Source organism: Piliocolobus tephrosceles, chromosome 20 (genome assembly GCF_002776525.5).
Source record: "Piliocolobus tephrosceles isolate RC106 chromosome 20, ASM277652v3, whole genome shotgun sequence".
NCBI lineage: Eukaryota > Metazoa > Chordata > Mammalia > Primates > Cercopithecidae > Piliocolobus > Piliocolobus tephrosceles.
The window spans coordinates 35,649,247-35,676,013 of record NC_045453.1 but is presented as its reverse complement, the minus strand read 5'-3'; the positions used below and the strand labels follow the sequence as shown (position 1 = coordinate 35,676,013).

At 51.2% G+C, this 26,767-nt stretch overlaps 1 protein-coding gene across 2 annotated transcripts in view; it reads left to right on the top strand.

The window, feature by feature from the left end:
- DIDO1 (death inducer-obliterator 1) overlaps positions 1-26,197 on the top strand; it is a 63,324-nt gene extending 37,127 nt beyond the window's left edge. For both annotated transcript variants that reach the window (XM_023183231.1, XM_023183230.2), the window contains exons 7-16: positions 5,268-5,724; positions 5,861-6,020; positions 7,432-7,548; positions 7,682-7,786; positions 8,956-9,091; positions 9,313-9,841; positions 10,871-11,024; positions 11,759-11,848; positions 12,681-12,876; positions 21,517-26,197. In XM_023183231.1, the coding sequence (XP_023038999.1) occupies positions 5,268-5,724; positions 5,861-6,020; positions 7,432-7,548; positions 7,682-7,786; positions 8,956-9,091; positions 9,313-9,841; positions 10,871-11,024; positions 11,759-11,848; positions 12,681-12,876; positions 21,517-24,692 (5,120 nt within the window). In that variant the 3' untranslated portion in view covers positions 24,693-26,197. The remainder of the gene's footprint in view (positions 1-5,267; positions 5,725-5,860; positions 6,021-7,431; positions 7,549-7,681; positions 7,787-8,955; positions 9,092-9,312; positions 9,842-10,870; positions 11,025-11,758; positions 11,849-12,680; positions 12,877-21,516) is intronic.
- Positions 26,198-26,767: the final 570 nt, after the last annotated feature.

The window sequence follows — 26,767 nt, the reverse complement described above, 5'->3', positions numbered from 1 at the left end:
TCCATATAACTGGAAGTTTCTTGGGCTGTCAGTAGTAACATTCTTTTGGTATTTTTAAGTGTTTTACTTTTTATAAACTTAAAAAGCAGCCTGCTGTTGAAAAAATTACACCAGGGAAAGGTTTCACACCCCCGTAACCGTGAGCCTGCACGGTGAAGCCCCACGTCATCACCATCCTGTGGCGCCCCTGTCGGTCCCTCAGCTGCCCCCTTTGTGCTTACGCTTCACCCACCTTGGGCAGGTGGGGTGCAGGGGTGGAAGTTTCCAGCAGGATCGGTCCCCTTGAATTCACCACCTCTTCAGTGACCTTCATAGGACCTTTGGGAGCTATGGATCTACTCTAATAGTCTAAAGATGAATACTCAGGAAAGCCGCCTTGGCATTATCGGTGTCACAGAGTGCAGAGGTCAGCTCTGAAGACACCTGCTACAATTCCTCCAATGTGGTACCCAAGTTTCAGGTAGATTTCTATGAAGTTGTAGAATAATACTGGGTTTCTTTTTTTTTTTTTTTTTTGTCTGCTAACACATCAGCATACACGTTATATTCCTAGCTTCTGAAAGTTAGAGAAGTAACTTAGAAGATTGACAAGAATTTTTGCACTTATTTAAACGAAGGTTGTGGCAACTTTCATTTGCCGCAAACCTGGAAGAGTTCGGCAAGAAGAGCGTAAGGTAACTGACTTTATCCTCAACTGACTTGCTTGGTGCTATCAGCTAGGGGCTTTATACTGAGTATGGCCCTTTGGGACTGGAGGGATTACAGGGGAGGGTTGTGGACTAATTTAACCTGCCCCTAACATGTTGGTTTAAGTAGTAAACAATTTAGATAAAGGTTAAATTACTGGTGTGGGAGATCTTGGGAAGAGCAGCAGCTCTGCTCCCAGATGGGTTTGGCAGCCAGGCACACACCATGTGCAGCTGGGCACAACTGAAATTGCAGTTGAGTGGAACGTCCGTCTGTCTACGTGGCCCTCACACGAGTTTCTTAAGGAGAATTACCTCTCCATTAAGTTGGAAGGCACTCAAATAGTGGGTATTAGTAAGAAAACTGACCAAGGAAAGCTTTGAGTATTCCAAAGCATGGCAGTCTAGCTGTGGACCCTGCAAGGGTGCCCTGGCTGTAGTGATGGTCTCCTCTGAGGAGCATCTGGGATGTAGTCTGCCTGCTTTATTAGGGAATTAACCATTTCCCCCCAACATGAAAGCAAGCTAGTAACTACTTGTAAGAGGCTAATTCGTTGCAACACATTTTAGCACCTTGAGAAGAGGAAAAGCAGAACATTTTCTCTTGCCACTGTCACCTTGATTGTTCCCAGTGGGGGCAGTCTTGGTAGTGAAGAAACAGGTAAAGCGGGAAAATGTGTAAAACCTTGTTGTACACATGCCTCGCTGAGGGCTGGAGATAACGCCAGACGTCACAGTTTACAGAATTTACTTCCATGGTTCCTTCCCTGTGTCTCTTGAGTCTATTTTCAGGTGCATAGCATAGGAACAGCCCTTAGAGCTGTAGCGGACGGTGATAGGCAGCATTCACGACACCGCGGGAGGCCGGCTGGAGGTCTGAGTGCCCCAGCTTCCCTAAACCAGCCGGCAGTACTGTGACAGGGGAGGCCACTTCATCGCTAACACCTAGCAAGGGCGAGTGGTGGTTTTTAGTGATTTTTATAATCAGTTCCTTTCCCTGTGAGGAGCCATCCAGCACATAAGGTCTACACGTGGGTCTCTGGACAGGCCAGAACTGAGCAGACTTGGTCTCTTGCCCCATATTTTAATCCCTGTCCTGCTAAAACTTCCACTGGGGCAATTGGATGGGTTCTACAGAGAGGAGCCGAATAGCACCGTCCTCCGGTGGGGCCTGATTTCTCCTCCCCGTCTCTGCTCAAGCCCAGGTGCCACCCAGTGGCCAGCGGCGCAGTAGCACCCAAACCAGCCAGCCTTCTGCTTGGGGAAATTGGCCAATTAGAGTGTGCTGCTGATCCATGTGCACGAGGACGACCTGCTTCATTCTGCAGTTGGCTGAAACCCAGACCCGGCAGCAACAGTTTCATCTGGGCCAGTGGCTTGGGCAGGCCCCCAGAATATGGGAGCTAAAGGAGACAGCGCTGCGACCAAGGGGCAGAGAGGTGTGGGGAGGGGCAGGGAACCCCTAGCTCTCAGACATCAGTGCTGTGTGGTGTGACCAGGTCACCATCTCTGCTGCCCTCAGGGAACCCAGCAGCGTGTAGGGGAGGCTCATACCCTGACAGGGCCCTGTTTCTCTGCAGTGGGTTTTTTCCCAGGTTGCTTGGAGTTGCTGCTTGTCCTTCTCTAATGCTGTACACCGTAATAGTTCAAAGTGAATTTGGATGAACTTGCAAATCGAATTTTAGCTCTACTAAAAAGTGAGTTTCTGTCCCCATTTCGGCAGCAGCTGACCCAAGTCGAGCACCAGCCGTGCTGTCCCACCTGGTGTGGAATGGCTGTGTGCTCGGGTCCCTGGAGCAGTCGCTGGATGCAACATGTCCCTTCCGAGCAGGAATGGGGCTTTCTGTGTGTTGCAGGACACTGCTCCCAGAGGCCCGTCTTGGAACGTTCTGCCGTTCAGTCACCTGACTGCCCATTTCCATGCTCTTTAAAGCACAGATGAGGGATGACAAAAGTTGCCTCTAGAAAGGGAGCAGTTAATTTTCTAAAATAGCAATGGTTAAGGAAAGGTATCTCCTGCTTTTCAAATAAATTACGTTCATCTGCTGTCCGCACTCGAGTAATGGGTGATTTTAATCCTGTGTATTGGGAATGCCCTAAAATTCATGTCTCAGCTTGGGTTTTTCCTAAGTGAGGGAGACAGTACTCTAGTTACCCGAGCAGAGATACTGAGCGTGGCCATGGACATCTCATTCCAACACTTAAACGATCTGGAGAAATGGAGTTGATGTTTTTAAAGTTAGCATATAACCCTAACTTGAAACAAGGTGAACATTAAACACCACTAAAGATAACGTTCAGGTCACAGCACACAGGTGTTCTGTGTGTGACAGCCAAGGCATTTTGTTGAGGTTTCTGGAAATGCCTTAAGCCAGCTTTTTAGAGTTCTTTAAACGTGATATTAAAACACTCCACAGTTTTCTAGTGCAGGCACTGAATTGGTTTGAGGTTTCAGTTTGAATCATAATGGCTGGCTTCCTGGCAGGTGTTTGCCGCCTCTGGAGACCAGGGCTTGATTCTGGGTGCCTTCCTGGTGTCAGCTTCCTGCCTGTGTGCCTCCAGCGCCCTAGGCCTGCTGTGCCTTTTCATTCCAGCCCCACCCCACCCCCTCGCTGCTTCCCCCAAGAAAAAGGGCCTCCACTGATTTTTATTTAACCTGACTGACCTATTGGAACCCTGCAGGCAAGATGCTGCAGACCTGTGAGCTAAGTCTGAGTTAAACTGAGTTGTTACAGATTTGCAAACACTAAGGTAGTGACTACTTTGGTGTTTAGACCCGATCTGATGAAATAGTACATGTAGAATTAAAAGCAGAGTTTCCAGGACAGATAAAAACTGTCACCTTTGTTCCTGTTTTGTTAGACATTGCCATTGCTTTATAGTGCACTTTTAAGATCCAGCTCCAACAGGAATGAGTGTTTTGGGGTGCGGTTGTGGGTGAGCGAGGCAGGGCCTGGCAGTGTTGCCAAGCAGGGCGTCCTGTGGCTGGACCACATCTAGCATGGGGTAGGCAGGGACCATGAGGTTCGACGGGCTCTAAAATGAAAATACAGGATTTGCCTTTACTTAGTTACCATTAAAATGATGGTTAGGAAAGAACACATGGAAATCTTGAGTCGGGGTGAATATATGTTAACAGTGACACCATTGTTTGGAAGTCGGGGTATCTGTTAACAGTGACACCATTTTTTGGATCCATGTACTGTTGCAAGTTTTGTAACATGGAAGGAATTGTACTTATCTAGGAAGTTGGGAAGACTCACAGCCGTGAGGCTGCTGCTTGATGGATTGGCTGCTGGGGAGGACTGGCACCCGCTGCCAACATGGCCAAGCCTGGCAGCACATGCAGGGCGTCCTGCAGGACCAAGCTGGGGCAGGCTGTTGAATCAGGCCTTATTTGTAGAGTCTTGGCTCTTTCCTGAGCGTTCAGACTTCCCTCATTATTGAAAGCAGTCAGTAAGACGACGGTGGAGGAGCGCGGTTTTGTTTTCAATCCCTGGATAAAACTGAAGCGCTCTTGAGAGCATCTGTCACGTTCTCCTGTTAGGTCTTTGGGAGTTTGGGAGGCTTGCTGCTGCACAGATCGTTGGAAAAGCCTTTCCCTAGGAGGGGCCTTGTTTACTTGATCACCCAAGGTAGCTCCCAGGCACTTGCCCGTGGAGCTGAGACGGCCTCTGCTGTCCTGGGGCCCTCACGGGGCCCCCTATTCCTCAGGTGCTTCACTCCTTTGTCCCACTAGCTGGATCCCTGCCCTGTCTTGCGGTGCACCCCAGTGAGCCCTGTGCACTGGCATGCTGTCTGTCCCCTGCTCGAGGGCCTTTGGGCTCTGACAGTCTCACACGGGGCTATAAAGTGATTGATTCTCCACTGGCATAGAAGGCTTTTTGTGCAAGTTGAAGGGGTTTGACCTCTTTGAGCTTTTAATTATAATCCTTGTTTGGATTAATACTTAATGGAATTACAGCGTGAGGGTTGTGAATGGAAACATTCCTGTAACAGCGCTGCTGCGTTCTCAGCTTCTCTCTCTCCGTGTAAAGGTGTGGCTGCTCTTCCCGTGGTGCAGGTGTATGCCAGCTTTCCTTATTTTTATTAATGGCATCACCTCCAATGGACTCCAGTCTGGAAGGACAATGAAGTGAGATGTGTCAACCCCACCCACCAGAATAAGAGAACCTGTTTTACCCTTCTAAATGATCTTTTTCACTGAAGTTTACAAAAAAGCTTGCAGTTGAATTAATGATGTGCTGTTCTGAATCTGCCTTTTTAAAATTGATAATGTGAGATGGTCCTTCAGTTTTGAAGCTTAGCTAGTGCTCAAGGCAAGCCTTTAATAACTAGAGTTTGCTGGTTGATGGTAAAAGATGTAATAAAGCATTTTTCTTTCTGAAATAAAATGTAGTCACCGTCATAAATGCTGCTGGTGGTCTTCCCTTACACTCCTCTGAATGTTAAGATTTTACAAATCCTTTTCTCTATGTGTATCCTATTCAGTAATGCCAGGTGGGCACTTACAGGTTTAGAGTCAGGTGACAGCACCCCGTGGTGTCCTCCCTCACTCAGCGCCTGTGTTCTTCTTTGTAGCCACGAAGGAAGACAGGAGGTCCGAGGAGAAAGCGGCAGCCACAGCAGCCTCAAAGAAAACAGCCCCTCCGGGCTCTGCGGTGGGCAAGCAGCCTGCACCTAGAAACCTCGTGCCAAAGAAATCTTCTTTTGCTAATGTGGCAGCAGCCACACCAGCCGTTAAAAAGCCACCCTCAGGTTTCAAGGGCACCATCCCCAAGAGGCCTTGGCTCTCTGCTACCCCATCGAGTGGTGCTTCAGTTGCCAGGCAGGCAGGACCGGCACCTGCAGCTGCCTCCAAGAAGTTCCCCGGCTCTGCTGCCTTGGTGGGAGCCGTAAGGAAGCCAGTGGTACCTTCTGTTCCAACGGCCTCGCCAGCCCCAGGACGCCTTGGGGCTATGAGTGCTGCCCCATCGCAGCCAAATTCACAAATTCGGCAAAATATCAGACGCTCCTTAAAAGAGATTTTGTGGAAAAGGTGGGCTGTTCTGCTTGATTTCTTACCCATTAAAATGGAAGGGCTTTCATTAGAGTGTGGCTGCAGGATGGCCTTACTGTTGAGAAAGTTTAATACACGCAAGTGTCTTATGTAGTTCCTTTTTCATTCTGTTCAGAGTCAATGACAGCGATGACTTAATCATGACAGAAAACGAAGTAGGAAAAATCGCCCTCCATATTGAGAAGGAGATGTTCAACTTGTTTCAAGTTACAGATAATCGCTACAAGAGTAAATACCGCAGCATCATGTTCAACCTGAAGGACCCTAAAAATCAGGTGTGTGCCTGGTGTTGGTGCATTGGAGTATTCCTGTTCTGTTCACTGGAAGCTAAAGGGATAAACCAAACAGTATTTTGAGATGTTTGTGTCCTTTCCAGGAAAGCTGAGACATCTCCTTCTCCTTTGTGACCCTTTTGCCAGCCCGTGTATTGTCGTATTGGTGTTGAGGGTCCTGGGAGGCCCTTCCCTTCCCTGCCTTAACTGGGGTCCTGTCTGCTTATTGGCTTCCCTGAAGTCCACGTTTTATCACCAGATAGTCTTCTCTAAACATTGCTGTAAAATTACAAGCCAGTCACTTCACTGGCTCCAAAATAAAGTCCAATTCTGTTTTTTTTTTTTTTTTGAGACGGAGTCTCGCTCTGTCGCCCAGGCTGGAGCGCAGTGGCCAGATCTCAGCTCACTGCAAGCTGCGTCTCCCGGGTTTACGCCATTCTCCTGCCTCAGCCTCCCAAGTAGCTGGGACTACAGGCGCCCACCACCTTGCCCGGCTAGTTTTTTGTATTTTTTAGTAGAGACGGGGTTTCACCGTGTTAGCCAGGATGGTCTTGATCTCCTTACCTTGTGATCCGCCTGTCTCAGCTTCCCAAAGTGCTGGGATTACAGGCTTGAGCCACCGCGCCCGGCCAAAGTCCAATTCTTTGTCCCAGCATATGAGGGTGTCCATATTATGGCCTCAGACAGCCTTTTCCACCTTATTTTCTCATATTGCTCACCAGCTGAGTGAGCCTGACGGTCTGGGCTGCTTTAGTGAGTTCTCACCACTTGGACCAGGGGCTGCTTATGCCCAGGTTGTGGAATCAGTCCGTCCTCACTGCAGTGTGGGGTGGGTGGTGCTCGACCCATGCAACAAGGACAGAAACTCCAGCTGGGAGGGATAGGCCGGCCGCCTGCCTGGTGGCCTCTCACCGCCAGGCTTACAGCCTTCTGGTGTTCTCTCTCCATCAGCCTCCAAACCCCTCCCTGTTTAGAATTTTAGAATATTGAAAGACCCTGACTTTGCATCTCACCATTAAACAGCCACAAACAGAAATGATTGCTTCCTTCCTTTGTCCCTGACACTACCTTTTTGACTTGTGTCCACCTTGTATACATAATTGTTTTTCCTCAGGTGTTGTGTGTGGTTTTTTTTAGCAGAGCCAGTGCAGCACAGGCCGTGAGACCCACTGTTTAACCTTATGACTTGTGCTCTCTGGGCCCCCATTTGCTCACAGCAGGGATGACCCAGGGCGCACTCTTCACAGGGCCATTTGGGGAGTTAGAGAGGTCTGCCCAGTGCCACACGCAAGTGGGCCCTGAGGGTGTTTGTCTTGTGCCCGCTGAACTTCTGGGCAGCTCTGTTTTCCATAAGCTCTCTGTATTGACAGATACAGGAATAGTATTTGAGTAAATGAAAAATATTTGTTTATAGGGACTCTTCCATCGTGTTCTGCGTGAGGAAATCTCTTTGGCAAAACTTGTGAGACTGAAGCCAGAAGAACTTGTATCTAAAGAGCTTTCCACGTGGAAAGAGAGGCCGACGAGATCTGTGAGTGCGGAGGGCACCTGCGGAGGCATCTGGGACTCAAGTTTAACAGAAGCAAATTCATAGACGGCCGCATGAGCAATGCTTTCCTCCTAGAAAACAAGGCTTAAGCTCTGTTGTGTCTTTTTCATTTCAGGTGATGGAGTCCAGAACTAAACTGCACAATGAAAGCAAGAAGACGGCCCCCAGGCCGGAGGCCATCCCGGATCTGGAGGACTCTCCGCCAGTGTCAGATTCAGAGGTAAGCGTTTGGGTGCTTTTGTGTTCACCAAGATAGATCAATCCATCCCACATGTTTTGAGGTTATCTTAAATTACTGGGCAGGACACTGAACTTACAGCAGGTGTATGTCATTGTGGCATTCCCCAGTCCTTGTATTCGGTGTGTGTCATTGTGGCGTTCCCCAGTCATTGTATTCGGTGTATGTTATTGTGGCGTTCCCCAGTCCTTGTTTTCGGTGTATGTCGTTATGGCGTTCCGCAGTCCTTGTTTTCGGTGTATGTCATTGTGGCATTCCCCAGTCCTTGTATTCGGTGTGTGTCATTGTGGCGTTCCCCAGTCATTGTATTCGGTGTATGTTGTTGTGGCGTTCCCCAGTCCTTGTTTTCGGTGTATGTCATTGTGGCGTTCCCCAGTCATTGTATTCGGTGTATGTCATTGTGGTGTTCCCCAGTCCTTGTTTTCGGTGTATGTCGTTATGGCGTTCCCCAGTCCTTGTTTTCGGTGTATGTCATTGTGGCATTCCCCAGTCCTTGTATTCGGTGTGTGTCATTGTGGCGTTCCCCAGTCATTGTATTCGGTGTGTGTCGTTACGGCGTTTCTCAGTCCTTGTATTCTGTGTGTGTCGTTATGGCGTTCCCCAGTCCTTGTTTTCGGTGTATGTCATTGTGGCGTTCCCCAGTCCTTGTATTCGGTGTGTGTCGTTATGGCGTTCCCCAGTCCTTGTATTCGGTGTGTGTCGTTGTGGCGTTCCCCAGTCATTGTATTTGGTGTGTGTCGTTATGGCGTTCCCCAGTCCTTGTATTCGGTGTGTGTCGTTACGGCGTTCCCCAGTCCTTGTTTTCGGTGTGTGTCATTATGGCGTTCCCCAGTCCTTGTATTCGGGGTGTGTCGTTATGGCGTTCCCTAGTCCTTGTATTCGGTGTGTGTCATTGTGGCGTTCCCCAGTCCTTGTATTCGGTGTGTATCGTTATGGCGTTCCCCAGTCCTTGTTTTCGGTGTGTGTTGTTGTGGCGTTCCCCAGTCCTTGTTTTCGGTGTGTGTCGTTACGGCGTTCCCCAGTCATTGTATTCGGTGGTCCTTTTTTCTCCCTGTGGGTCTCAATCCCATGAGACCACTTGTCTTGGGTGTTGTTAATTTGGAGCTGAGTTTGGAGAAGAAATGACCTCACTTTTTTTGTTTTTCTTTTAGGAACAGCAAGAGTCAGCACGTGCTGTCCCTGAGAAGAACACAGCGCCGCTCCTGGACGTCTTCAGCTGCATGTTGAAAGACACCACCAGTCAGCACCGCGCACACCTCTTCGATCTCAACTGTAAAATTTGCACAGGTGAGCACAGTTTGGGGGATGGAGCCTTGAAGCTGAGACTAAACTTGATTTTGTTAAATATCACTGAATCCTTCTAAAAGCAACTACACTTAAGCCAAGCTTAAACGTGCAGAAAGGCCAGAATGATTCCCGCCCTGCCTTTAGAGCGTTGCTTTCGGCTTTGTGTGAGACAGTCGTGTGCGGGCTGGGTTTCTCACAGAGCCTTTCCTTGCCTTCTTCAGGCCAGGTTCCCTCCGCAGAAGATGAGCCAGCTCCAAAAAAACAAAAATTGTCAGCTTCTGTTAAGAAAGAAGACGTAAAATCGCAGCCTGACAGCTGTGCCCCTGACCCAGCTCCTGACCCAGCCGATGAGGTCATGCCGGAGGCTCTGCCTGAAGTTGCCTCTGAGCCAGGCCTCGAAAGTGCTTCTCATCCAAACGCGGACAGAACGTACTTCCCTGGGCCTCTAGGAGATGGCCATCCCGAGCCCTCCCCGCTGGAAGACCTGTCCCCCTGCCCAGCCTCCTGTGGGAGCGGGTTGGTCACCACCGTCACAGTGTCCGGCCGGGACCCCAGGACCGCTCCAAGCAGTTCATGCACAGCCGCGGCCTCCGCAGCAGCCCGCCCAGACAGCACCCACGTGCCGGAAGCCAGACAGGACGTGCCGAAGCCTGTCTTGACTTCTGTGATGGTGCCCAAGTCCATACTAGCTAAGCCGTCCTCATCTCCTGACCCAAGATACTTGTCAGTTCCTCCGTCACCAAATGTCAGGTGCGTACTTCAGGTGTGGTCTGAGCAAGCCAAACTTTTTTTTAGATTAACGAAAGGAAAGATAACTGGTGATTAAATAGTTGAACTCAGAAATTGAACCTGGAATACAACTTCACTCTCATCTTTTAGAACGTCCCAGTTGTAGGGTGCCTTATTGTCCTTTTGGAAGTAGAGATCTTGGAAATTTACATTTAGATTTGTGCTCATCCAGTTTTGTTGTCTATTCACTATATTTTTCTTTAACCAAAATGTCTGTCATTATAATTTAAGTAATTGGCAAAAGTAAGCTACCAAAAACGTAAAACTTACAAGAGTTCACTTTTGCTTTTACGTATAAAGTCTTTGTACTCTTGAAGCCGGGCACAGTGGCTCACACCTGTCACCCCAGCATGTTGCAGGGCAGAGGTGGGAGGTGTGCCTGAGCCCAGGAGTTTGAAACCAGCCTGAGTGGCCGGGCGCGGTGGCTCACGCCTGTAATCCCAGCACTTTGGGAGGCCGAGGCGGGCGGATCACAAGGTCAGCAGATCGAGACCACGGTGAAACCCCGTCTCTACTAAAAATACAAAAAATTAGCCGGGCGCGGTGGCAGGTGCCTGTAGTCCCAGCTACTCGGGAGGCTGAGGCAGGAGAATGGCGTGAACCCAGGAGGCGGAGCTTGCAGTGAGCCGAGATCGCGCCACTGCACTCCAGCCTGGTGGACAGAGTGAGACTCCGTCTCAAAAAACAAAACAAAACAAAACAAAACAAAAGAAACCAGCCTGAGCAACATGGCAAAACCCCATCTCTACAAAAAGGACAAAAATTAGCCAGGCGTGGTAATGCTCGCCTGTAGTCCCAGCTACTTGAAAGGCTGAGGTGGGAGGATCACCTGGGCCTGGGAGGTGGAGACTGCAGCCAGCCGTGTTGCCCCACTGCACTCCAGCCTGCACGACAGAATGAGATTCTGTCTCAAAAAAAAAAAAAGTCTACTTTTGAAATTCTCATTGCACAGAGGGACATTGACTTTTTTTTCATGGTTTTGTTTTACAGCACCTCTGAATCACGGTCCCCTCCAGAGGGAGACACGACCCTCTTTTTGTCTCGACTCAGCACCATTTGGAAAGGATTTATTAACATGCAGAGTGTGGCAAAATTTGTCACTAAGGCGTATCCTGTCTCTGGGTGTTTCGATTACCTCAGTGAGGTCAGAACCAAGAAAATGTGTGTGCGTGTGTGTGTGTCTTTCATAAGAGTTTCTAAACTAGAGTCAAACACATGACTTTCAAGAAGTAGGAGAGAAACAGAAATGCCTGACACCCTTGCAACTGACTGTCTGGATACAGAAATGCTTCTAAATGCAAAGCGGTGATGGCTGTGATGAGTCCACAGGTTCAGCAGTTTGGACAGGGTCAGAAATGTGAGCCTGTAGTCTGGCCTGTCAGTGACTGGTTTCGCTGGGGCACTGACCAGATGGCTGTGCGCACAGCCACCAGCACAGCCAGGCGTTCGGAGCCAGCTTTACACACACCTGGCCACTTGTGGGGTGGCGCATATGACCCCATGGCAGGCCTTTTAGTTTCAGAATTAACCAGAAAACAGCACTGGCATTTATGACTTTAATGCAAGGAGTCACCCTGGCTCATATGTGAATCGTTACTCTCTGTATATGTACGTAAAGACAGCATAGAAGTGTTGGGCAGTAATTTCTAAACATAATCTTGTTTGGCAGAAGGTTGGCATCATACCCCCCTTGGATTTGGTAACTTGTAATCCTGGATTTAATACAGCATTTAATACATTTAATACAAGAATGACTATTTTCCTTGGAATAGTTGTGGTCTTCTTGAATCTTGGATAGTATATGCCTTCAAATGACTGCATTCATCTTTTTGTGACTACTACAGTTCAAAGTGATTTACTCCAGTGCTTTCTGTTTAGGATTTGCCTGACACGATCCACATTGGTGGGAGGATTGCACCGAAGACAGTTTGGGATTATGTTGGCAAACTCAAGTCTTCTGTGTCTAAGGTATCTGCTTATAGTATAAATTCTGCAACCACGGAAAATCGTGTTTGTTTAAACACATCTTTTTTCAACCTCTTTATTTTGATGGGTTAACACTTAAAATGTTAGCCTATAGCTTATTAGATATTTCCAGGTGAATGTTAAAAATTAAGTTTTGCAGTGAGCCGAGATCACACCGCTGCACTCCAGCCTGGGAGAGCAAGACTGTCTCAAAAAAAAAAAAAAAAAAAGTTTATACAGTTGTATTACTTTGTGAAGGTGTTTGAGTATACAGTGGTAGGAGGTTGTTTCTAATTTATTATAATGTATGTGCAGTTAAATTTTAGTAAGAAATATATAAGCTTTATTTTCTTGTTTTTTTTATGATTGAAGGAGCAGAAGGTGTCTTTTGCGGGGGTGATCAGGCTCAGGGCACTCAACCTGGGCTCTTAAACGGTCTTGGTTTTCTGGGACCCCCTGAGATTTAGCTACAGCTGTGTGTGTCTGTAGTTTTCTCTCGGGAAGCTCTGTAGTCTTCGTCAGGTTCACAAAAGGGCTAGATCCTGTCGTCTAGTTTAACCCTCCTCTGGGGAGGTACACAGCCAGCCATTGCAGATCATGCAGCTGGTTCCTCGTGACCGGGGCCATCGTGCATGTAGGAAAAGCCAGCTCTGCTCCAGACACTGCTGGGCTCACATGTCACGCGAATTGCCTCCCTGAGACAGGAGCTCTGTGAGACCATGGCTGTGAGTAGGAGAGATTTTACAAGGTTTCCTGTTGAAAGCAGGATGTGAATCGGGCGTGTGATGCTTGAGCCGCATTTTCTTTATGAGTGCTTCCCACTCTTCCATTGCAGGAGCTGTGTCTGATCCGCTTCCACCCCGCCACAGAGGAAGAGGAGGTGGCCTATATCTCTCTCTACTCCTATTTTAGCAGCCGCGGCCGCTTTGGTGTTGTAGCCAATAACAACAGGCACGTCAAGGACCTCTACCTGATCCCACTGAGCGCCCAGGAGCCTGTTCCATCCAAACTCTTGCCCTTTGAGGGACCAGGTAAGCGCTGGCTTTCTGGGTGGAGGTGAGGCCCACCTGCACCTGCACCTGCACCCCTCCTCCCACTGACCTGCCCCGCTGAGTCCTGACCAGCCCAGGGCTCTCTGGGAGCAGGAGTTAGGAGCACAGACTCAGCGGTTAGCAATAGGATTCATCTTTGAGGGCGTAGGACTGTGGCACTAGAAGTTCCCCCTATTCACAGCATAAGTTGTCTTAGAAGAGTTTTTTAGAGGGGGAAAAACCCACAGCTTGCAACCAGCTCATCCTGGCCTCATGTCAGAGAAGACACAGTGCCCAGGAGTCCGAGGCTCAGCCAGAAAGGGGGGTGACACTCCCAGCTGCCTTGTTTTTTTCCTCCAGATAGACTCAGGAGCCAGCACACACCAGGAAGTGGCTCCATTGGGGTCACTTCTCTAACAGGGATGGATTTCCAGGAGATTTAAAAATAATGACATAGAAAACTATTTCTAGAAAGAATTACTTTCATATCTGCGGCTCAAATTGTAATAGCTTCATTCATCTTTGGCCAGCTACTTTGTGTTTGCACATTCCTTGGGAAGTACTGTACTTAAACGATTATTTACAAATAGCCTAAAATATATCTTTGTCAAGGGTTGAGGGTGGTTCCGGGGACCACATGCTCTGTCAGTGACCAGCTCTTTCATAGCCCCTTAGCAGAAGCTGATGTGACTTCAGTTAGGGATGAGTATCCGCTGCCCAACTGCAGTGTCTCCTTGGCCATGCAGTCCCCAGAGGATCAGTGTTCTCTAAAAATGGGTGCGTGAATCACACAGTGTCCTCTTAAGTGCTTCATCATAAAGGCAGGTGCTGTCTAGACCCTGTGCCTCAGTGCCCTCTGTCCCTGTCACTGGGCCTCGGCGGGTGTTCCTGCCACAGCTGTGCAGGGTGCTCCCACCCACACTCTTACGCCTCACCCTAGCTGAGGTTCTGTAGGGGCCACTCCACATCGTGGGCGAGACTTCTGTCACCCCAGGCACAGCCCATGTTCCCACTGGAGCCCATTTCACAGCTGGAGTGGGCTCGGCCTGTGCCTGTGTTGTGGAATTGTATGTCCATAAAGGGATTGGTTGGTATCAGTAATTTCAGGGTTAAATATTTGCTGGCATGATGCATTAAATTATTTTAGTGCCAGATACATTTTTAAAAGCAAAGTGCTTTAGTGTGTCCCCTCCAATCCTACTTGGGATAAAGAGAAACCACCTAATGGGTGGCAGAAAGGACCTGGTAGAGGTTCTAGGTGATGCTTGTGAAGAGCTCTGGCCAGCTCCACGTGACCAGGGAGAGGAAAAGCCCGGCCCTCCTGGAGGTGAAGACCGAGAAGCTGACCTCTCCAGCACCTGTGAAGACCGCCTGGTCAGTTGCAAGTGCAGCAGTGTGTGTGCAGTCAGTGCAGACACTGCGGCGCCTCAGCGCCTCACTGCTGGGGTGAAAAGAGCACTTTTTATTTACAGAAATGTGAATTCATAGATAGCGAGCCTCCCCTTTTCAAAAAAATTGAAGCGATATTTCATCCTTTTTTGAGCTCCTCTCCCTACTCCGTCTCCAAACTTGGAGCTGTCAGGTGAGCACAGGTTGTACGTAGGGGGTTGAGTGAGCCCCGGCACATGCCGGGCACAGGGTTCCCCACACTGGGCAGTGACAGGGCCCAGGGAAGGCCTTGGATGGGGTTCCCCACACTGGGCAGTGATGGGGCCCAGGGAGGCCACCAGAGGAGCGGCACCCCCGTTCTCCCCACAGCAAGGGCTGGCTGGGCAGGTGCAGCCCTGGGGCAGAGGGAGAGGACAGGTCTCCCGGCACCTCCCGGATGGCACCGGGACAAGGAGGGCTGGGCTGGCGTCACTCACCTTGTCTGCTGAGTGCGATGGTGCCAACCACCCACACTGTCAGCTCCGCGACCAGCTGGGGAAACGTCACACTCGCCCACCAAGGCACTTGCTGAGGCCACGACGCCACCTGACGGGGACACACAAACGCTCCGGGGACTTTGACGCACCATAAAGAGCAGAGGCGTCTGGGTAAAGTAACACAGGGCAAGGGACTTTAGAGAAGTAACAGCGAGTGAAACTTTTCCATACACTTCAGAAATGTTTTAACTTAAGACTTCAGTATAATGTTAATTCTCCTGATGTCCTTGTTGACATGAATATGTGTGCGTGAAATTTCACACACTTCCATGGTCACTAAACAGCCTTTTCCCCGGGCCAGGCCATTGGGTACTTGGCCCACTTCACGTACTGATTACTTGACTTGGCGTTTTCTAGATATAAACATGTACATGTGTGTCCTGGCTTTGTGGTGTAAATGTGTAGTGCGTGTGTGTGTGTGTGTAAGGCTAGATCCTGGCACGTTTCCTCTGTCTCAGCGGACCCTGTCCTCATGGAGTTAGTCTCTGCCCAGAAGCCCTTGGACAGCACAGGCCACACCTGAGGGCAGTGATGGTGGTGACTCCACAGAGCTGTGGTCAGGGGTGAGTGTGTGCTGCGTGGCCTAGAGTCATGCCCCTGGAAGTGCTGGGCAAGGGTCTGCAGGGCCCAGTGCCATTCCAGAGCCTCAGTTCTCTGCAGCACATGCAGCACAGGCCTGAAGGAGACCTGGCGCCCCAGCCTTGAGCTGCCCATCTGCATCAGGGCACTGATATGGGAGCATCTTCCCCTGGGGGTGTTAAGGAGAAGGTCCTGTTGGGGGTAGAGATTCACACAGAAAAGAGTGACCGACTCCTCCATGTGCCTCGGTTTATACCACACAATTGCAGGTGTCCTGCCTCCCACACATGGGGCCTAATGGGTTCTGACAGCGTAGTGTCCAGTCCCAGCCCCGTTGGTGCTTGCTGTTCACATTTAAGCAAGTGAAGGACTGAAGGCGCCCAGCTGTGCCCTCAGGGGAAACCAAGTCACTCACCCCGTCAACACTTGGCCCTAGTCGGGCAGTGAGAGTGGAGCTGCCCCCGCAGCACCCTCGGGAGCTGTGCAGGTCACAGCAGTAGCTGGATCTCCCTGAGGACGTTTGTCCTTGCATATCTTAATGATTTGTCCACAGAAACACCAGGTTTTCTTCCTCTGCCCTCTGCCCCGCAGTGGGGCACTCTCCGTAACTCAGCATCACTGGGGGGCAACTGGGAGGCTTGGGTCCGGGTGACCTTCTCCACCTAGACGTTCACCCCACTCAGTTCCAGCTCTACCAACAGGGCCCCCCGCAGGGGCTTGGGGTGGCAGAGTCTAGGCCTGTCTCAGGGTCTTGTTCGTGGAAGGGAGATGAGGGGTTGAAAGCTCATCGTGGAGGGTTCTGTGTGGGCCCTTACAGGACTGGACCACAGCCAGGATGCCTGCCTGTAAACCATGCCCAGCCCCCGTCATTTCCGCGTGAAGCCGCAGGCCTCGGAGCCTTGGTCTGAAATGCCTGTCAAGTGACCTCGGTCCATAAACATGGGTGCACAGTCTGTTCCCCCCGAGTACAGGGCAGGAGGAACACCGCCCTCTGTAGCTGCTCGAATGGAAGGGGCTCTTTTCTCCGAGGTCTTTATACATTAGAAAGCTCTTCTGGGAAGAATGAATCCATAGTGTCCTGTATTCACTTTTAACTGCTTTCTAAATTAGCTGAGAAATTCTGACTTGAAATATTGTCAGGTAAGCATTTCTTCAATTTTCACGTGTGTATGTAACAGTAGCAGCTTTGCATGGAAATTGTAATCAGAGTCATACAGTATTGAATGGAATGTACTGCCTTCTCCTCCTAAATCAATAAACATATTTCATGGAAACTGGTCCTTGTTTGTTTGAATTGGAACCATTTGGTGGCTCCTGGTCACCTATCCTAGGCCCCCCTTTGCTTTCCATAAGCCAGCGCAGCACACCCTGGGGGTGCCCCCAGCCCTGCAGCCCACCTGGCAGCTGCTGGAGCTGATGCAGTGCAGGCTGGTGCTGCCCTGGGGCCCTTCTTGGCACCCCGGCACCCAGAAGAAGATGGACATCGCTCTCTCACCTGAGGCGTGCTGGACCCAGCGGCTCTGTGCAGGTCGTAGGGATTCCCAGTTGGAACGAGGGAGGGTCTGTGTGTGTGTGAGTGGGTGTGTTTGGTGGGCTGGGGGAAGTCACTTCTTCCCACCTTAATTGCCAAGTCTTTTCTATCCAAGTCATACTCGGAACCCTTGTTGATTAACTGCCACACGGTTTCTGTTCCAGCAGGTGTGAACATTTTGTTTTGACAGAAGCAGACCATTGAGCGAGTTTTCATTTTAAATCACTGCTAGTAGGATGTGCTCGGTGGGTGGGTTTAGGGGTAAAGGCCTCATTGTGATAGTTTGGGGTTGGGAGGAGTCAGGTTTGCAGGTGGTTCATTAGTAAGAGGGACTGTCTTCCTGCAGCCTCAGGTTCAGTACCAAGGGCGCTTCCTGCACCCTCCGAAGCAGGTGGTTCCCTTCGTCAGCTGCCTTGTCGCCCAGTCCCTATTGCCGACACACCTGGACACAGATCCTGGTTTTGGTCTTGGCCCACACAGCTTTTCGAATACACCCTTTGTCTTCGGTGTCTTGCGTTCTTTTCCTGTGCGTGTGGTCTGATTCTGACCACTGAGTCCAGACGCCGCCTTCATGAATATGCAAAGGACACAGACATGGTGCTAAAAAGGCCTGTTTGCTTGCACGTGATATGCCCAGAAGAAAACCATTCACCCTCTGGCCTTTCAGAGGGTGTTGGGGGAACGTCCACACCCTTGTTCCAGGCCTGATCAGTACCCTTCAGTGGAAGTGCAGGGGCACGTTTAGCCGCAGCTGGCATCTCTGAGCCCCGGGCCCCGGTTGCTCCTGGCCGCCCGCTTTATGAACTGAGGGCCTCAGTAGCCCTCAGGAGGGAGGTGGGTAAGTAAGCCTGCCATGCCCTGTGCTGGCTGGTGCCCGCTTCACGCAGGCCTCAGTCTCCGCACCTTCCCGGGGCAGACTCCCTCCCAGGGTTCACACACACCACGGGGCAGTTGCCGAGGGGAGGGGTGAGCCTGGGAGCAGCCCCTGGGCAACCTCGATTGCCCCTCCTGAGGCGTGGGCTCTGTGACCTTTTGACCTTACTGGTCTGCTGGACATGTCAGGCACTGCCAGGCGCTCCCTCTCCTCCAGGGAAGATGGCTCCCAAGGTCCAGTCAGGTGAACGGCACTGCTGCTTCCATGAAGAATTATTTCCAAGGTGCCGGCCACTTTTCACATATTCACGCGACCGTAGTAACAAACAGGAGTGGGTGCCGGCCATGTTTTACATGTTCGTGCAGCCATAGTAACAAAACAGGAGTGGGTGACAAGTTTGACTGTTTCGCAACGGGTGTGCCTTTTTGGACAGCCCAATTTAAATTTTAAATGGCGGGGAAATTCAGAACGAACACCCATCTGACTCTGCAGCTTTGTTCAGTCACCAGTGTCTGCAGATGAGAGCACCAAGAGTGGCAGCATTCACACGCACCAGCTGCGTGTTGGATGCCAATCTCCAGGTGGTTGCTGTTTTCAAGACTGAAGAATCTTGCCAGAGCTGGGATATACTCATTATTTTTTTCATTAACAAGCAAGTTAGCCATTAAAAGTTTGAGTTGGAGTGACCCCACAAGACGGGACCACGTAACCGTGATTTTGTACATCACCCCACCACCCTGACAGCCCTTTAGAAGCTGAGAGTCTCCCTTGGGCGGCATGTCCCCTCTGTGTCAATGAGTCAGCACTAGGCTCCCCCAGGTGACTTCCCCACACGAGGCCCCACAAGCCCGACTGCCTGGGGTCCCTCCCGAGGCCTAGCCCGTGCCTGTGTCTGTTCCCCGTGTCAGGTTCTGCAGGGAGAAGGCCTGGCTTACAGGAACTCAGCCTGAGCCTCAGTGCCCTTCCCACCAGGGCCTGGTGGGCTCTGCAGATACATGGTTCGGGAAGGCCATAATAGCCAATTTCACAACTGACCAGACCCGAAAAGTGGATTTGAGTAAGCTGTGTAATAGCTTATTCAGTAAAAAGATAGCTATTGTGGTGAGAGAAGGACTATTTTAAAATACGTTTAACTCATGTTCATCAGAACGTGAAGTTGACAGGTTGCCCTTCGTATTTGCTGAGCAGCAGAGCTCAGCTGTGCCCTTTGGTGTGGCCTGGCTGGCTTTCGTGCTTCCCTCCTTCTGTGCCCACCCAGCCCTTTCACTGGCACCGTGCTACCATCCGGGGAACAGAATGAAGAGGAGGGGGAGGTGAGGTGCTGGGATACCTCACCCCTCTCGCTGCGCTCGAGTCTCAGCTCTGCCCGGCAGCCTGTGAAGGAAGAGGCCTTTGGCCCTCTCGCCAGGAGGGAGGGAGCGTCCCATGAGCAGGCTGGTCCCAACTCAGTCTGGCAGGCCTGGTATTCCCCCCTTAAGGGTGAGATGGACACCCACCACCCTGTGTGCTCAGCCTGTCCATCAATTCCTTAGTGGAATTTAGGGAGAGTAACAACAAATGTATTTAGAGCTACAGGGTGGTGCCTGTCCGAACAACCTGAAGCCATCTGTGATGATCTTTAGCATCACCAGAGGCACGGGAAATCGTACTGGTTTTCATTGTAAGGGAAAAAAAGCTGTAACGTGAGCACCTTTTGTATACCACAGTCATGTTAAATTATCTGTGCATTGAGTTTTGATGGTTTAGTTTCATACATTGTTACGCTGCTGAAATGCTCTGCCCATGTGTAGCATTCTTACCTCAGCTACTGTTTTGGGATGTGGGTTTTTCTATTCCCCTTTGGCATTCTTGATTGATTATGAGTGTGGGGAGGGTTGTTACTGGAATGTTAGTACTCCTGATCTAAGTTACCACAGCTTACAACGTTGGGAATAGTTTTCTTTGAAGAATTTTTTTTTTTTTTAACTAATACTGTGCCCTAAAACCCCCAGTGTGCGTCGTTCACCTGCTTTGCTCTTTGCCACCTGTTTGCTGAGCACCTCTGTGCTTTATGTGAGCAGAGTGTCCTGTGTTTACAAAGACACAAGCCTTAGGCAGTCTTTGATATGTTAATGCTCACTGAATTTCTTTCTAAACCTAAAACATTTATTTTTTTTCCAAGACGGAGTCTCACTCTGTCGCCCAGGCTGGAGTTCAGTGGCACGATCACGGCTCACTGCAATCTCTGCACCCCAGGTTCAAGCAATTCACCTGCCTCAACGTCCTAAGTAGCTGGGACTATACGCACATGTCACCACGCCTGGCTAATTTTTGTTTTTTGTTTTGTTTTGTTTTTTTTGAGACAGAGTCTCACTCTGTTGCCCGGGATGGAGTGCAATGGTGTGATCTTGGCTCACTGCAACCTCCGCCTCCTGGGTTCAAGCGATTCTCCTGCCTCAGCCTCCTGAGTAGCTGGGACTACAGGTGTGCACCACCATACCCAGCTAATTTTTGTATTTTTAGTAGAGACAGGGTTTCACCATGTTGGCCAGGATGGTCTTGATCTCTTGACCTCATGATCTGCCCACTTTGGCCTCCCAAAGTGCTGGGATTACATGTGTAAGCCACCGCACCTGGCCCAATTTTTGTATTCTTAGTAGAGACAGGGTTTCACCATGTTGACCAGGCTGGTCTTGAACTCTTGACCTCGTGATCCACCTGCCTTGGCCTCCCAAAGTACTGGAATTACAGGCATGAGCTACCACGCCCAGTCCAAAGCATTTATTTTAGCCATTTCATTTAATGCCGTTTTTCCTGTCTAGTTGTAATTCTGACACCAGAGACTAATGGATGACCTCATGCTTGTGCTTTATTGATAATTCTGAATTGAGTTGAATTGGCACCTAATCAAACATTTAATATTAGTATATTTAGAGTAATTATGTGTTGCAACTCCTAAGTTAAAGACAAAAAGGGGGCCAGGTGTGGTGGTTCATGCCTGTAAGCCCAGCACTTTGGGAGGCCGAGGCGGGTGGATCACCTGAGGTCGGGAGTTCAAGACCAGCTTGGCCAACATGGTGAAACCCCTTATCTACTAAACACACAAAAATTAGCAAGGCATGGTGGTGTGTGCCTGTAATCCCAGCTACTCAAGAGGCTGAGACAGGAGAATTCGCTTGAACCCAGGAGGGAGAGGTTATAGTGAGCCGAGGTTGCAGCAACAGAGCGAGACTCCATCTCAAAAAAAAAAAAAAAAAAGGGCTGTTACCTTCCTGGCAGTGGCACGAGGGGAAGACGAGCATAGCTGAGCTGTTGTGTTGAGGGCACCTGGGACAGTGCCCTTTCCACCCCTGTGGTTCCCACCACAGCCGCCCTCCCCCCCACACTTCTGCTCTAGCATTACAGGTAATTTCTTTAAAATATGTAGCAAATTCCGATGATTGGGATGAATTCCCTCGTGAATTGGGCCTTCAGTTCCGTGGTTGGTGGCGAGGGGTTAGTCGCCCCCTTCACATGGCTCCGGGAGGAATGGCTCGGTGCGTTCCCGGGATGGTGCGTTCCCGGGACGATGTGTTCTGGGGCAGAATCATCCAGGCTTTTGCAACTATCTTGACACTTGATTTTATTTTGCCACAGAATGGCTTATTTCTGTCTATTAAACGTTCCCCATGAAAGCCCTTAATAAAATTCACCTCTGAAGGGCGAAAGCTGGATTTAGATTCTAAAATTGGCACAAATATTTTGTTTTTCAGGTCTTGAGTCACCACGTCCGAATATAATTCTTGGATTAGTAATCTGCCAAAAAATAAAACGTCCCGCAAACACTGGAGAGTTAGATAAGATGGACGAAAAGCGCACCCGACTTCAACAAGAAGAAGTGGACGTTCCGGCCTATCCAAAAGTAACCACAGCCCCGCAGTCCGAAAAGAAGCCCTCCAAGTATCAGCTGTACTCTGCAGACACGGCTGTCAGCAGCACACCCCCTGGGTCGCCTCCCCCTCCGCCCCCTCTTCCAGAACCGCCGGTGCTAAAAGTGTTGTCATCCCTCAGACCTGCAGCCACCAGCCCAGCCACAGCAGCCACAACAGCAGCAGCCTCCACGGCAGCTTCCTCTGCCGCTTCCTCTGCTTCCAAAACAGCGTCACCACTGGAGCACATCCTGCAGACTCTCTTTGGAAAGAAGAAATCATTCGACCCTTCTGTCCGGGAGCCGCCTGGGTCCACCACAGGTCTCCCCCAGGAGCCCAAAACCACAGCAGAGGACGGGGTGCCGGCGCCTCCACTGTTAGATCCGATCGTCCAGCAGTTCGGTCAGTTCTCAAAAGATAAGGCTCTAGAGGAAGAGGAGGATGACAGGCCATACGACCCCGAAGAGGAGTACGACCCCGAGAGGGCCTTCGACACTCAGCTTGTGGAGCGAGGCCGGCGCCACGAGGTGGAAAGAGCTCCTGAAGCAGCTGCAGCCGAGCGGGAAGAGGTGGCCTACGACCCCGAGGATGAGACCATCTTAGAAGAAGCGAAAGTGACTGTTGATGACTTGCCCAACAGGATGTGTGCCGACGTGAGAAGGAGCTCCGTGGACAGGCCTGCTGAGCCGGTGGCTGGGGCCACCACGCCTTCCTTGGTGGAACAACAGAAGATGCTAGAAGAGCTGAACAAACAGATCGAGGAGCAGAAGAGACAGCTGGAGGAGCAGGAAGAAGCTCTCAGGCAGCAGAGGGCTGCTGTCGGGGTCTCCATGGCCCACTTCTCGGTGTCGGACGCCTTGATGTCTCCACCACCAAAGTCGTCCTTGCCCAAGGCGGAGCTGTTCCAGCAAGAGCAGCAACCCGCAGACAAGCCCGCCTCACTGCCCCCCGCCAGCCAGGCATCAAACCACAGAGACCCACGGCAGGCGAGGCGCCTGGCCGCCGAGACCAGTGAGGGGGAGGGGGAGCCTCTCTCCAGGCTTTCGACACGTGGTGCCCAAGGTCCCCTGCCTGAGAGAGATGCTTGCAGGGGCGGCCTTGTGGGCCAGGCACCTGTGCCAGTCCTGGAGGAAAAGGAGCTAGCCTCTTCCCCCTGGGCTTCAGGCGAAAAGCCCCCAGCGGGGTCCGAGCAGGACGGCTGGAAGGCAGAGCCTGGGGAGGGCACCCGCCCTGCCACGGCTGGAGACAGCTCAGCCAGGCCTGCCCGGAGGGTGCTGCTGCCCACACCACCCTGCGGTGCCCTGCAGCCCAGCTTCGCGCTGCAGCACGACGGTGAGAGGGACCCTTTCACCAGCCCAGGGTTCGCGTCGCAGGACAAGGCTCTTGGCTCAGCTCAGTATGAGGACCCAAGAAATCTTCATTCTGCTGGAAGGAGCAGCAGCCCTGCAGTTGAAACGGGGGGGGACAGAGAGCCACAGGCCAGACTCGGCGAGGGCACCACCCCGCTCCCTACACCAGGACAGAAAGTGGGGGGCGCTCAGCCCCAGTTTCAAGGTCAGCGTGAACCTGGACCTCATGCTTTGGGGATGTCAGGGCTTCATGGCCCCAATTTCCCGGGACCAAGGGGGCCAGCCCCTCCGTTTCCAGAAGAGAGTATCGCCTCTAACGATGGGCCACGAGGGCCTCCACCAGCCAGATTTGGAGCCCAGAAGGGGCCCATCCCTTCCTTATTCTCGGGGCAACATGGGCCACCACCTTATGGGGACAGCAGAGGCCCCTCCCCCTCTTACCTTGGTGGACCTCGAGGAGTGGCACCATCCCAATTTGAAGAACGCAAGGATCCCCATGGGGAGAAGAGGGAGTTCCAGGACGCCGCGTATAACGAGGTCTCGGGCGCCCCCACGCAGTTCGAAGGGACAGAGCCAGCGCCGTTTCTGGGAGGCAGAGGCGGCGCGCCTTTCCAGGTCGGAGGCCAGAGAAGGCCGCTGCTGTCCCAGCTGAAAGGCCCCCGAGGCGGCCCCCCTCCCTCTCAGTTTGGAGGTCAGAGAGGACCACCCCCTGGCCATTTCGTGGGCCCAAGAGGGCCCCATCCTAGTCAGTTTGAAGCTACCCGGGGCCCTCATCCCAGCCAGTTCGAAGGGCCCAGAGGCCAGGTCCCTAACTTTATGCCAGGTCCCCGGGGCATTCAGCCTCAGCAGTTCGAAGACCAGAGGGTCCATTCCCCACCCAGATTCACAAACCAAAGGGCGCCAGCACCCCTGCAGTTTGGTGGGCTGCGGGGCTCCGCGCCCTTCTCTGAAAAAAGCGAGCAGACCCCGTCGCGATTTCACTTCCCGGGCCAGGCCCCGCAGGTGATGAAGCCGGGCCCCAGGCCCCTGCTGGAGCTCCCCAGCCACCCCCCGCAGCATCGGAAGGACGGCTGGGAGGAGGCCGGGCCGCCCTCCGCGCTCTCCAGTGCGCCCGGGCAGGGCCCCGAGGCCGACGGACCGTGGGCATCGCCCGACTTCCGAGAGGGCAAAGGCCACGAGTACAGAAACCAGACTTTCGAAGGGAGGCAGCGAGAGCGCTTTGACGCGGGCCCCAAAGAGAAGGCGCTGGAGGAGCCCGACGCCCAGGGCCGGGCGTCCGAGGACAGGCGGAGAGAGCGCGAGCGCGGCCGAAACTGGAGCCGAGAGCGGGACTGGGACCGGGCCCGGGACTGGGACCGACACCGGGACAAGGACTCCAGCCGGGACTGGGACAGAAACCGGGAGAGGAGCGGCAACCGGGACCGAGAGCGCGAGGCCGACCGGGGCAAGGAGTGGGACCGCGGCCGGGAGCGGAGCCGGAACCGAGAGCGCGAGCGAGACCGGAGGCGCGACCGGGACCGGTCCCGGAGCAGAGAGCGGGACCGAGACAAGGCCAGGGACAGGGAGCGGGGCCGCGACCGCAAGGACCGGAGCAAGAGCAAAGAGAGCGCTCGGGACCCGAAGCCCGAGGCCTCGAGGGCCTCCGACGCCGGCACCGCCTCGCAGGCCTAGACGCCCGGGCCGGGCAGAGACCCTTTTTAAAGCCACGTTCGTAAAATGCGTTGAACAAATAGCTTTTGAAATAGCCACGATCTTAGATTCAGGATAGAATATTCTGGACTTGAAAATTACTGTAATTTTGTGTAAATGGTTTCTTACTAGATTTCACACCTTTACAATTGTGATGCTTTTTAAAAAAAACTAAACTTTAATATTTCCATTTAAAGTTAAAGAAATGGGAAATTGCCTACAGAGCATATTGCTTTTTCAGATCATAAAGTTATCTTTTCCAATAACTTGACTATTGTACATTTTAAGGGAATTTCGTTGGACCCTAGAGCCATACCTTCACTGACATCTCATCTGTTTGTGTTTCCAAAAGCTGCTTTTACAGGTCTTAGCCGCTGTCCCGGAGGCCGTGTGGGCGTGACCTGCAGGCGTCCACCCTGCGGCTGCGGGAGAAGTGTTAGTAGCTTGTATCTGCAGTCTTGAGAAACACAAAACTTAGAAATGCATCTTTCTTTTGTCATAAAATTTGAATTGCAATTTTCAACTGGGAAACAAAAACACATTTCTTAGCGAGCTCAGCTTTTATATGTCACCTTATCAGTTTTTTCAAAACCATGATTTAAAGCAACATCTGTCCTAGTATAATTGTTGCATTTTAAATAACAATTTATTGAAAAATGTTAAGTTTGACCAGCCTAAAAAAAAGTAACAAACCAATTAAGTGTACTCTGGGGGCGGGGAGGAGTCCTTGATCTGAATAATCCGAACGTTTTGTTCATCCAGTTTCACCTTCTGAGCAGTTCTGTGTCCCGAGAAAAGTGCAGTCAGCCTCAAACTGGTATTTGTCAGATGATATATTTAAAAGTTTGTCCTTGAAAGTGGAACAATACTCGTATAAAGTCTGAGATGAGAAATAGTGATTATTAGCTCAAGAACTGCAAATGAGATAGGAAGCTGTTCACTGTGAAACAGTCTCTTGCTTGTGTATTTTTTGAGTACTTCTGAAGTGTGAAGTAAAAAACATCTGGCTAATTTATTTGTACAAATACACTTTGATAATTTTTTATATTTTCATAAAGTTACTTTTACAGATATAAAATTAAAGAACTTCACTTGTCCTTTGGAGTCTGTTATTCCATTGTACGTCACTACAGATTTTTCACTTTATAGCACAGATTTCTTAAGAAAACATTGAGAACGTATCAGTTTGAGATGTTTGGTGTTGAAAGCCAAGTGTCCATAGGTTAAATTACATTAAAGTAGGTGTCACTTTCCAACATCTAGTACGATGTGAAGGTTTTTTGTTTGTTTGTTTGTTTAACATATAAAGCAAATTTTTCTAATTTAAATACACAAATGTAAAAATCAAGTGTGTTTCTTTAGTTTACTTGATAGAGATTCCTGTAAATTGTATTTTATATTGCGGAGGCTTATATCACTGTACATGAGAACATGGAACGGCATAGGGTTTGTTACTCGCAGTAGAATAAACAGCCACAGGAAGTTTCTGTCTCGGGTCTTCATCAGCCTTTTTCTAACGCCGAGAAGTTTGGGGTCATGCACGGACGCCCTGGCCACCCGGTTTCTTGTTGCTGGTTTGCCTGGGCATGGGCAGGAGTGCCCTTTGGACCCCTCCCTGAACTCATGCTGAGCCCAGGGTGAGACTGGCTGGGTGCGGGTCCCCTCATCCTTCCGTCACGGGGCAACTCTCTCGCTGCCTGTGGGGACTCAGTGCCATCCGGCTCTGGAGACGATGGGCAGGAAGGTCGGGAGGAGGGACTCACCCCCTTCAGACCCTCTCCTGGGGCTTTCAGAGTGGGAGCCCGAGACCACGGCGACAGCCTCAGCTGTGGTGAAGGGGTCTCATGGTTGAGGAGTGAGCCCAAAGCCCCAGCCCATCCAGGCTGCAGCAGAGCGTGCGCCCGCGGACTCCGCTGGGCGTGGGATGCAGCAGAGTGCGCCTGGTGGCTCTGCCAGGCGTGGGCTGCTGCTGAGGACACAGGTGGGCAGGCGCGGTTGGCGGCCCAGACCCAGCAGTGCCAGTAGAGGAGACAGGGTGCCCCACGTGCCTGCGCACA